Here is a 13,163-nt window from a genome sequence, read left to right as displayed (position 1 = left end):
TGTGGCATAAAAATAATAGGACAAAAAGTATTTATGAGAGTGAATTAAGCCAGTACAATGTAGCGCGTTATCTCAAGCGTAGGAATGACTAACGATTGATACATCTACATGATTCCATGTAGAATTAATCAGCACGGCAATTTATGGCAATGTCAATTTTCCAATTTTCCTAATTGATCGCGTATGCATGGAACCGCGTAAGCTCATGTATGATTTAATAAGATAAAATACGAGGAATCTGCCGGAAAAAATGAATCTGTTAGTTAAGTTGCCTGAGAAATCAACTGCGGCTGTATTGTTCGCAAAGGCTGCATTATATCGGCAATCTTCTAATTAAGCCAGATATGACAGCGGATTTTTACAAAAAAGAAATGAAGAACGTTTGTGATTAGTTGCGACCAATGGGATCAATAAAATAAATAGAATTACGCGTTCCTACTTAATAACAAGCAAATTAAGTTGCAAGTACACAAAATTACGATCGTTCGAAGAAACGCGGTTTTTTTTATTTAAATGCTAACATATAATTTTCGAATCTGTTTCCAAGAATCTTATATAACCTTCTAGCGCTCTTAATATTTATATTAATGCTCAAGTGCGTATTATTATCGGTTTTGCGGTACGATATGCCCTTAGTGTCCATTTAAATGTTAAATAATGTCGCAGCTTATAATGATATCATGTTACGAAACATGTAATATGCATAATTCAATTTGAAAGAAGTGAGCAATGACAAGAGTGCTCAGTGTGTTGGAAGAGGAAAAAACCTGTAGGAGAACGTATTTGCATCTTGTTGGGTGTTACCTTGTTACGTTAGGAACATAAGTAGAATTATATCGTTTGTAAAAAATAGATATCCGATCGTTAATTCCGCTCGTTTGCCGACAGTCGCGTTCGCTATCAACGGCTCGTTCGCTAAAACAATCGCGAAAGTCGATCCCCGAGGGGATCCGCGCGGTTAGAAACGCGGTTAGGCCAATTCCCAATCCGACGCGCCCATTGGCGAACAAAGAGGTTCTCGAAACGCGAGCGGAGGGCCGTAAACTCGTAAACGGTAGTTCGCAACCGGAAGTGATGCTGTCGGATAAGTGGCGGTTATCGATAGCCTGCAGTTAACGCGAATACCCCCGTGTCAGCGGAGAGGAGGAGGCAAACCCCGAAGGAAACAAAGATTCTCGAACGGCAAGTCGTGGTATCACCCACGCAAATAACAGGGCGGACGTCAAGGCCGTAAAAATTTTACAACCCTCGTCAGATTCTTTTATTTCGAGTCTCCCGCGCGCCCCGCGCCGCTTTCTCCTCGCGGATCGTGTCGAATTTCTTTCTTCGCTTGTAAAGGAATCGAACTCTTATGTCTCAATAACTGCACGGATTTTCCTAGAGGTGACGATGACGGCGTTATTTTAGGCCACAAACGAAACTTGAACGAAATCTAATTTGCGGTTGAATATTTAAAATCGTATTGATCGAAGTTAATGGAAAGAAGATTTTACTCCCATACGAGATTAAAGTGAAGAAACGCGAGCTTGCACTGAGAAAAATCGAATAGACTAATTAATAGTGTCTTCGATTAAATTATGGATTTATCCGCGTTTCGCGCGCGCTTGTGTTGTCTGGTTCAATAAAATTGTATATCCGATGAAAAATATAATCGGTTTTTCGATTAAATTTCATCGGTAACTGCAATTCCATTGGATAAATTTTATCGAATATATCCATTATTTAATCGGAAAACTTAATAAAAATTTTCCATCGAAAACACTATTTAATTGATTTATCCGATGAAATTTTTTTCTTACAATCAGTGTATGATTCAGTTTACGCAGCCAGCGTATAGCTTTCGTGTATATCGTTCACTTTAGTCGCTTGTAACACGGTTTACAATGAAATAATGAAAAAAATACAGATTATCCGCGCTTCGCGCGCGCTTGTGTTGTCTAGTTCAATAAAATTGTATATCCGATGAAAAATATAATCGGTTTTTCGATTAAATTTCATCGGTAACTGCAATTCCATTGGATAAATTTTATCGAATATATCCATTATTTAATCGGAAAACTTAATAAAAATTTTCCATCGAAAACACTATTTAATCGATTTATCCGATGAAATTTTTTTCTTACAATCAGTGTATGATTCAGTTTACGCAGCCAGCGTATAGCCTTCGTGTATATCGTTCACTTTAGTCGCTTGTAACACGGTTTACAATGAAATAATGAAAAAAATACAGATTATCCGTTATGTTGGCATTGCCTCGACAAATCGATATGCCGCAGCGTTTTTCCGCGGATACATTTTTCGTACGCGCGATCGTTCCTTTCGATGCCGATCGTTGCCGTCATTAAGTCCTGGAAAGAGCAGCCCTGCGGATAATTAAAGAGATTTGCAACGGGCGTTTTTGCGAGACCACAAATAATTGCGTATGGCGTGAGAGAGTCGCGACACGACCGAGCGGTTCCGGAGAGAACGAGATTTCGAAATGACGGAAACGGTAGATTAACCGCTAGCAAAACGCTTGAGATAACGCGTCCGTGATTTCGCTATGCGCGCGATGTACGTTTCCTCATTCATTAATTATCTCCAATAATTTGATATGAATCGCGATACGAGATCTACGAAAAGCTGTCGTCGAGCATAAACATTTACCATCGCGTCAATGTTTGATGATGATGCTTCACGCCATATATTTGCGTTCTGAAACAAACGCATGTTTTTAACTCTTATATTTGCGACGCTGAATAACTTCGTCTCGCGGTTAATTTTGCGAAAATGGATCGATAGAACCAAACGAGACAACAGTGAAAGATCGACAACGTTCATTCGTAATTTATCGTCATAAAACTACATTTGCTTGAAACTGAACTAAATTTGTTTCACAGTTTATTAGAATTTTAAATTCAACCTTCAATCCACGTTATTCATCAGATTTTATCAGACAGTTTTTCTTTTGCCTAACAAGTATGCACCTACAGAAAAAATTTCCGGATCCAATGCTATTACACTTCATATCATAGAATCGCTATAGCGCCAATTATATTTATTATAGAAAAATATTTTAATATAAAAAATTCTAAAATGTAAAATAACATTATAGTATGCATCGCCTTTTGTCGAATATCGTGGTCCCCCAACTTCATGCGTCGTAAGATGGAGGGAAAATTTATTCTAAATGCAGGAATATATAAACTTATTGTACATTTATATAAGTTACTCTTGTCTCAATATAGTAAGTCAATCTCTTTTAATTCGATAGAGGGGAGTAAGAATCGTTGATTTTATTTTGATATTGTCTTATTTTCATACTAAATGAGAATGTGAGAAACATAAGTGCGTGAAGAATATTTTTTGGTCTTAGTAACAGAAATCCTTTCTGAGGGTGTGCGAATAAAAAATTTTCAAAATGCTTTTTGTCCCACGATTACATGGTTTTCGGGGTAAAGTTTACGAGAAGTCTCTCTCTCTCCGTGCATTTATCTGGATCTGCAGCTACTTATTGCACGCAGTATCGTTCCAACACGCGCGGAATCGCACGAGGAGAGCTAAACTTCAACCTCGCTTTTTCTTACCTGCGGTAACAATTTATTTCCCCCGATATTTGATGGACGCGGCGGAAGAAAGCGGGGCGCGGCGCGATTTCCGCTCAGCTCCGGCCAGTAATGCGCACCTTACACCGACGCGTATTGGCACGTATAGCCGCGGATGTTTCGCAGATCGTAACGTGTGTGCCGCGCGAGATGTAGAAATTGCCATGCGGATTGCGCGCGGAGAATCAACCGCGCGATGCGCCTCGTCAATAGCGAGCCCGCTCATAATCGCCATTACCGCTTATCCCCCGCGATTACGAGTGACGATAATGTGCGGTGCGCGGCAGCCTCGTGTAATCGCATACACACGGGGCGACCGCACGGGGTATACCGCTGCGGTCGAAGAAATCTAACGCGGACGTCCGCTTAATAACGGTCCGCACTAAAAAAAACCTTACTAACGCAGGTAGATCTCTAGGTGTCGCAACAAAAACTTATCGCTATTTTGTGTATCCGTTAAGGCCTGTGTCCACGATGCTGGAACTTGATCCAAGTTCTAGTTCCGAGAAATCCGGCTATTCCATAAAGCTGCGAGTTGATTGGCTACACATTTCTCGGAACAAGAACTTGGGCCAAGTCCAGCATCGTGGGCACAGGCCTTTAGAAAATTGTTTGTAGCCTACTGCTATACGTTATATAAAATTTATAGCAGCAACGTTCCAGCAATGTCCTCTGGAAAGTGCAGGTTTCATGAATAAATGTTAATCATTTTTTCGTACCTGGACAATTGTTGCTGCAGTTGCAAGATTATTTTTCTAAGCGCGGGTCAAGTGGCGGACGCGAATTTTAAATTCATCGAGGGAACGTTCGATTCGTTCCTCTGGGGAAAATGCTCGGGGGTCGTTGGTGCGTTGCGATTTGAATGGAATTAGTTTTCATAATATTATAATGTATCCTTTACGTGCACGATTGAATGCAATCACGTGGCTCGCTGCGTCTGCATTCACCTATGGGAATCTATTTGCTGCTGGGGAGAAACTTTCGCCAACGCCGTGTTTCGCGTCTCGCGCGAGGAGTCGCTTCGCTAAATCGCGCCGCGCCGAAGCCCGCGAGGACGGGGACAGTCGCGAAGGACGTGAATTATTGAAATTACCGGGCGTAACGTACTGACCAAGGCCGCGGGAGTGTTTCTCCCTCGACGGCGAAAATATCAAAGTCGAGGTCAATGAGCGAGAACGATCCGACCACGCGTGTTCGACGTCACGCTGCGGATAAGATGTGGACGTGCATCAGCTATTGATAAGGCTGCTTGTAATATTCTAAAAGTGACAAAGTATCGTCATCGAGCGTATCTGCTATCTGCTTTTGCTTTCAGTATTAATTAAGCATACCTAAAAAACAGTTTCGCGAATAAAACACCGCGTTTCGATGTTCCTCGTGAAAATAAAATTTGTAGTACGTAGAAATGCTGATATACCGGAGAACAAGTGTTCCTCTTTTATCATCTTTTGTTATACACAAATGAGAAAAGTACTAAAATTGCATTTGGTAATTACTCAAAGTTTTATTAATTTATACATGTATACATAAATTAATAAAAATAAATTTCATAATTAAAATTATTTAATTTATATTAGAAATGTATCAGAAATAATCACGCACTTCTTAAAAAAAATATATTAGGCGCTGGAAGACCGAATTTTTTTGCTTCTCTCAGGGTTGCATCCCTCCGGTCGAAGCGCCCGAGACTGGCTCCGAAATGCATCGAGAGTTCATTGTCGTCGATTTAAAGCTACGCGGCGGCGGTCACCGGGAGGATCGGTAGGATGCTTTTAGCCGGCGCGGAGACAAGTTATTTATTGTTGCTATCTCGGCGTCCCGCGAGAGGGACGGAGCCCACCGGTTCGTGGTAGTGCAGGCACGCCCGAGCTCTCAATCCTTCTCTTATTAAAACCTGCCCTCCCTATCAGAACTTCTACCAAGCACTACGGCTAAGCGGTACAGTCATTCGTAGAAGTGGCGCAAATTTTCACGTGCGCGCACCGCGACTCTGTCGACCAACGCGACGAGGGGAAAATTCGATCGTTCCGTTTCGAAAGGTATTTTCTCGATAGAAAAAGATAAACGTGATTTTTTTATCTTAGATACATCAACTTTTGATTTTTGCAGCATACAGCGGAAAAAATGTGATTTTCTCATTAGTATACAATAATCTTTTTCAAACGCAATGTTTCAGAAACACGCTGAGACAATCCGCATGAATGTTATGCAACGTCGTTTTATTTTTTGACGACACGCGAGAATTCTAGTAAATTTTATTCGGACAAAACTTTAATAATTCTTAAAAAACACATGTTGATATAATTTGAAATAACTTTTTTATTCGAGAAACACAATTATATCTTCCGGCAGTTTCATTATTCTTCCACTAGCAGCTCTCACTAATTTGTTTATGTGAGAATCGTACATTTTTATTTTCTGATTAAGTATTACCTAACGAAGTCTTTTTTCATAGGCTTCAGCATATATATATTGCGATGAGACAAGAAGATTAATATTAGAGGATAAAGCGTGACGTGATGGCATTACGTCACACATATTGTGCAATCATTCTCATTGTAATATGCTCGTTATGTCAGCAACACGTGTTCGGCGCGTTAATTATCTCAATTAAAAACCAATTTAGATGAGATTTGCTCGAAAATGCTGCGCACTGTTTCGATCGTGTTCTAAACAGCGGAACTCGTTCTGATCTCATCGCATTGATAGAAATATGCGAGGACACGCAACGTACTGAAATTCGAGATCAAATCATATAATTGCTTTCTATTAGAAAGGCGGAAATTTTCATCCGTGTTGACCAAAATCGCGATTGCATAATTTTTTTTTATGCGAACCGGAAATTTTTTGAGATTACATCTAACGAAAATTTTATGTAATGAAGTCCGGGCGAAGTGGAAAAGTTTAGGAATTGTGTAATCGGCTTTTAAAGATCTATTGAATTGAACAATATTTATTATCGTAGATAGTACAACGACTTGTACAAGGGAAAGTAACTCGCGAGTAAAAATACGGACGTGCAAACGCGCATACGAGACAAAGTAACAAAATAACAAATGACTGGGCGCGAATTGTGCAAATAAGAGCGAGCGAGGACGGTTGGAGAACGATGTTACTGGCGCTCTGTAACGAGAGACGAAATTCGGGTGTGGGTTAAATGCAAAGACTATACCGCGAAAGCCATTACGCTAATGGGACGATCGAGAGCGGAGAGAGACGGAGAGAGTCGGTCTCTATCAGCGTACAGGGAGGAACACGAGTGGCGGACGAGGACGAGGCGAGATTGCTCGCGCGAAGAGGGAAGAGAGAAGGCACGAGACTGCGGCGCAGTGGACGTGGCGGAGAACGCATTACTCATAATCTCACCGAAGGGCGAGGAGCTGATCCCGCGAAAAAAGCCGCAGCCCAATTATTCCTCTTCGCCCGACGCTCGGTGGACCACTCTTCGCCGCGCCGACTTTATCGGTCCCTCTTATTTGCAATGTTAATCCTCGCGCGGAAGCTCTAGCTCCACGAAACATCGCGCGTTTGTATTCTGAGACGAGCCTCTTTCGGCTCTCGAGAAGAAGAGAGAGAATCAGGAATGGAGGGTGGGCAACCTTTACACTTTGCTTTAAACGCGTGCAATACGAAAGTAAATTAATTGTTGCAAAAATTAGAAGAATAAAAAGTAATTTTAATCAAGTTTTTTAATCGGCATTAATCGGCCAGGGTTTAAACCTGGACCTCCCTACACTCTAGGCGGGCGTCTCACCAATTCTTACAATTATTACTTTACACTTTGCTTTAAACGCGTGCAATACGGAAGTAAATAAATTGTTGAAGAAACTAGAAGGATAATAAAAAATAATTTTTATCAAGTTTGTTGGTCGACATTAATCGGCCGGTGTTTTGATACAGAAAATTTATTGCGAAAAAAATTATCTCAGCCAAGGTTTGAACCTGGACTTCCCTACTCTCCAGGTCTCACCAATTCGACCACTGAGGCGTGTAGTAAAAATAATTTTCTCGAAGCATTTGGCTGGTAAAAGTACAGGCTCGGTCGTAAGACGTCCGATGTTATTCCAGGTTTAGGAAGATCCCCCTTGCGATTCACTGCGTCGTCCGCGATCGTCGCAATCGGATTTTTCCTGCGATGAAAAAGAGAGCGTTCCCGTGTTCGCTTTATCGTCCAGCCTGGACATCCGTCCTCCAAGTAATTGGCGCTCGCTATCATTAGCGCTTATTGAGTTGCAATTAAGATTGTCGTCCCCGCCTCCCTCTGCCCCGCTTCCGCGCCTAGCGCGCGTTTCTACGTCGATCCTATTTTGTCGTAGAGGAACACGACTCGTCCGCGCAATTACCGCGCTTACTGTCGTTAGCCGGTGATTTGCAGCGCGACGAGAGTCATCAAGGCGAGCGCAAGTTAACCGTGCAAAACGCGCGATTACTTTACCATCGCAACCCAATACGGCGCTTTTCCTGCAACCAACGTGTCGGAGGTAAACGACGAAACGGAGGGCCTTGTGAGAGCGATAGCGTGTTGGGTGCGAAAGTAACGTCGGAAGGGTCGAGATTTATTAGCGGAATCTAGTTTAGTTTTCCGCAGCTTTTATAGTTGTTCTTTCCGTTGCGTTGTTATAATTGCGCTTTATCTTTTATCATTTGCGGCTACTGTTACTCGCGGCTCGGACTTTGTTGTAGAATCGGCGAATGTACCGCCAGAAAAGTGATACTTCTGGCTGCACATAATTATATCGTTATTTACATCGTTACTTATACGGTTCCGCAATTTTCTACTCTGTTGCCGACGGTAAAAGATGAGTTAGCTCGCAGATTGACTGCCGTCGGCAGCTTTGTTGCGATTCTTCGTGAGTAACTAAGCGATTCGCATGCGCGTGTTTGTTGAGGATTTTTTCAATTAAATGCTGCATCGGAAAGAAATAATTGGCATCCTCTTAATGGGCGGATAAAATTGTTGATAAACCGTTAATTAAATTACCTTCGGTGGAAAACAATGAAACTGGAAATAAAAGCTGAATTTCGAAATGAGGCCAATCCGCGAATGAAAAGCGGCGGGCGCTAAATAGGCTGCGAAATACTACAAGTTGGCGTGTAAATGATCGTTAAATAACGAGAGATGCCTAATACACCCATTACATTCGCGCGCCCCCGCCCACGTTGCTGTATTAAAAATACAAATATCAGATAACCCTCGTTAGGCCTCGCGTTACAGTCGCGAAGAAATGCGGCTGGAGAATTTAGAGAAATGCAGTTAGAGATCTAATCGGTCTTATGTTCGCGTGGTTCTTTAACAAATAATATGCATCTAAATTGCAAAGCAGCCCGAGATACGTATACGGCACTGCGGACGGGATCCAAAGAATTACTTGTACAAAAGCAATTACGCCGTATTGAATGCCCGTCCTAAATTCACTGTTGCGGAAGGTAATTTTGCGATTATTTCCTCTCGATTAAATCTCGTATTCGCATGGCATGATCTCGTATAGCCGTGTAGCATACGCGGCGCGATATACCGCCTCCTCATGCGTAATTAAGTTGCGCCGATTACCATCTAAGGTTACGAATAATTGTTTAATTATCCGTACGTGATTAAACATCACGTACGCGCGGTGTGCAGCATAATCGCAAATTGTTCCTCATTTCTCCCGCGAAATTAATTAAGTCGCGGCGAGCGCGTTCCGCGCGCGGCGTTCGGCACAATTCTCTAATTACTCCCTCGTAATGAAACGTCGTACGCCGAACGCTGACGTGGGATGCACCTCGCGGAAAATTTATTTCTGACGAAGGTTCATTCCGGGAAACGCGCGCGTAACTGCGGAGACGCGATCGAGCGCGCTCGATTCGAGCTACTGAGTTACTCGTTGCTCGCGTACACCTGGAACAAAATTTCTTTCGATGTCAAACAGATGATTTCTTTGCCCTGACCGTAAGTTTATTCGATCGAGACTGGGATCTCCATGAGAATTCATATATACTCCCGCAGAAAAAAATTTCCGGATCCAATTCTACTACACTGCAATGTATCATAAAATAGAATATAGCGCCAATCGTATTTATTACAGAAAAATATTTTAATATACAAAAATTCTCTAATCTAGAATAAAATGATAGTAAGCATCGTCTTTTGTCGAATATCGTGGTGCCAATTTCGTGCGTTGTGAGATGAAAGGAAAATTTATTCTAAACGCAAGAGTATATAAAGTTACTCTTGTCTTAATATAGTAAGTCATGTTTTTAATTCGATAGAGGGGAATAAGAATTCTTGATTTTATTTTGATATTGTCTTATTTTTATACTAAATGAAGTTGTGAGGAATATAAATGCGTCAAGAATATTTGTTGTCTCGGTAACAGAAATCCTTTCTGAGGGTGTATTTCTTCAAATCTAGCAAATGTTTTAGAAGTAAATAAAAATTTGGTAGATTCGAAGAAACACGGTTTCAACGTATCTCGCTTGTTTAACCTAGTGTCCCTAGAAGATTAGTTGGTTCTCTGCAAAAACGCGAACTACTGTCATCCAAATCGGAGGTGAGAAGGTTAAATTGAATAATTACCAACGCTATAATAAAGGTTAACGTATTATCAATAGAGCTACTTGTTAAACGTAAAATAAAAATGCTAAGAATTATATCAAAGTTTCAAATTTGTATACGATCTCTCTGTACTGTGATTAGTTCCGCCATGTCGAGGGGATCTGCGAGCTAAACTAATAGAAACATTCACTGTCTTCTAGGGACACTAGTTTAATCTAAGCAACTCTTTCTTTTTCTGGGTGTAGGAACGTAAAATTACAAATGCGGCAATTGTCCTATGCAAGACAGAGAAATTGCTCGGGGCCCTCTGTTCTCCGGACTGTGGAATGCAGTCGAGTGAGTGAAAAGTCAGAGTCGGTGACGTAATGGCATATGGTACGACTAATGCTGAGATTCCTTTACGTCTGGCCCACCCAGAAAGGCCCTTTGAGTCATTTGTCATCATCAGTCACGTATTTGTACGTTTTCATAAGCTGTGGGAGAAGCGGTAACTTGAAATCCCTTGTATCAAACATATTTCTAATCATGGAAATTGAGTTTAATCGCACTTAATCGCTCGCGGATTCAAACCGCCCCGCTCGATCGCGCTATTATTCTGACGTTCTGCCGACTGTGTCAGCTGGGTCATTATGATTATTTATATGCAAATGAAAAGTCGGGGAAAAGAAAGACAGAGAGAGAAAGAGAGAGCGCAAGGGAAGGGAAGAAGGAGGCCCTTCCTGGAGGCTACGACGGTGAGTCGTAGTCGTCATCGTCGCCGTCGACGACGACGGGGACGTCTGCGAGCAGCGCGAGAGCGAGGGTTAAGCAAATAAAATCCAATTAAGGCGGCGAGCCTGCCCTCAGGCCCGGAAGGAAAGTCCTGATTGTAATGGAGCCTGTCGGCGGGCTAGTGCTCCATTACGCGCGATACCTTGTTATAAACGCAGTCAAATTAAACCCGCTGCCGCCACCGCGACATGACGGACGTTTATTGCGGGCAAGAAATCCCGAATAATCGCGCGGCCGGATCGTAAATCAGCGGGACGTGAATGCCGGACTCTCGTCGTCGCGTTGTTGCTCCGGTCAGCGCAACAAAGTGCTGCCCTCGCCCTCTTTGTTTTCTCCTCCTCCGGCCGAGCCGGGCCCGGGTCCCGGCGTGGCGTGGCGTGGCGTGGCGAGGCGAGGCGAGGCAAGGCGAGGAGGCGTTTGTCGCGGGGAACGCGGTGATTAATCGAGTTTTTATCGATGAAAACTTCCGACGCTCGGATCCCGTACGTAACTATGTAATAACGTCAACGTCGCGCTCCTTCCTTTCCACGCCGCCCAGGCCTTCGCCTTTATAGAGACGTAATAGGGTATCTCTGGGATCGGGTCGTTCATCAACGCTGACGCGTCACGCACGCACAAACGCGTAGCGATCGAATCGCTTACGCATCGTCAAAGTCGTTTAACCCTTTCAGCATTGTTAGCATTGGTAATCGGGTACATGACGATAGATCTATTCCGATCGCGATGACCGGCGGCGGTTGAGGCCGCTATACGCTCTGTTAATTCGCGAGAAACGAAGAAAGTGTACCGTATCGTGTGCGAGGGATATTTATCTGCGCTCTGTTATGTATCGCTGGAAAGAATTTCTTGACATTTTCGGAAAGACGCTTTCCTTTTCGCGAGACGAATTTTAACTGTAACTGTTCCTTAACGAACGACTCGTAGGAAGGAAGTACAAAGCGTATTTGGCCTTCAATTATGTAAAGTGCGGGTAATTACGTGTGAAAAGAGAATTCTCGTCTCGAACGGAAATGCCTACGCGAAATACGCGGGACTTTACGTTAAAAGTTAAATGGGAGATCATCAGATTTGTGCGCGTGTTAGGGCCTGTGTCCACGGTGCTAGAACATGGTCCAAGTTCTTATAGTTCCGAGAAATGCGTAGCCAATCAACTTGCAGCTTTTATGAAATAGTTGCAAGTTGATTGGCCACGCATTTCTCGGAACTAGAACTTGGACCAAGTTCTAGCATCGTGGACACAGACTTTTAAAAACTGCAAGTTGATTGGCCACGCATTTCTCGGAACTAGAACTTGGACCAAGTCCTAGCATCGTGGACACAGACCTTTGGAGTTGCACTTGTGCAGTTTTTGCTCCGATGTAATGAATTGTGACGTTTACAAAGAAGACAATACTATAGGAAAAATCAGACTTACGAAAGAAATACTTTTGACACTCCGGAGGAGCAATCTGCGTATATTTACACAGCGGTTTCCCTTTCTCATCGCGTGGAAAATATTCGAACCAGCGGAAAACCAATCTCGATACATCGATTGACGAGACGAACGGCGATATCGAGGCGTTAGCGATACATTCCATACCAACTCCTCTCGATGAGATGTTAAAGACTGGAGTCGGAAGAACGAGGCAAAGTGATGAAAGTCGTCTCAAGGCGACGTATCAAACGCGTGTTATATCCGATCACATTTTTCGTAAAGAGAAATCACTCTGGCCAGCACTTAAATCATTCCCGTGTCGTCTCGCGTACCCTGAACGTCGGGGAACTAACCTTGGTGCGTCGACAGGTTTACGTCGAGTGATGTCCTCTCGTTCTCCTCGAAAACTCCGCCTTTCGGCTCCGGGCTCTCTTCCCGCGGGATTCCTCTGGTATCTCTCGCACCTTATCCGCCCGTCACGTCCGTTTAACGAGGGATCACCCGCGTCGCCGAACGGTGGTCCCCTCCGTGTACCTGCCCGCTCGCCGAGAGCGAGAACTCGCGCGGGCGCGTACCCCGTACGTGTACCGAAACGTGGATGGGACGAGAGGGGGAGAAGGGATGAGACAGTGAGACAGGGGGGGAGAGAGGGAGAGGATACGGGGGAGAGAAATAAGAAGAAAAATCGCGGTCGCGTTTCGTTTTCGCCGCGTCGCGCCGTCGCTTCTTGGACCGGGAACGAGCGAGAGGCGTACGCCGCGGCTGCGCGAACCGGTGTGTGGGGCCGTTTCCACCGGCCGGGACGGAAGAGCCGCGAGAGAGGCGATTCCCTCCCCACCGGGAGGACTTTCGAATGGTG

At 43.6% G+C, this 13,163-nt stretch overlaps 1 protein-coding gene across 1 annotated transcript in view; it reads right to left on the bottom strand.

Moving 5' to 3' along the window:
- LOC105566263 (homeobox protein aristaless-like) overlaps nt 1-13,163 on the bottom strand; it is a 149,485-nt gene that overhangs the window by 69,140 nt on the left and 67,182 nt on the right. The window contains exon 2 of the mRNA XM_012020134.1: nt 12,658-12,768. Coding sequence (XP_011875524.1) covers nt 12,658-12,768 — 111 coding nt within the window. The remainder of the gene's footprint in view (nt 1-12,657; nt 12,769-13,163) is intronic.

Source organism: Vollenhovia emeryi, unplaced genomic scaffold (genome assembly GCF_000949405.1).
Source record: "Vollenhovia emeryi isolate VEMERY1.0 unplaced genomic scaffold, V.emery_V1.0 DF939146.1, whole genome shotgun sequence".
Lineage (NCBI taxonomy): Eukaryota > Metazoa > Arthropoda > Insecta > Hymenoptera > Formicidae > Vollenhovia > Vollenhovia emeryi.
This window is presented reverse-complemented; position numbering and strand designations above follow the sequence as displayed.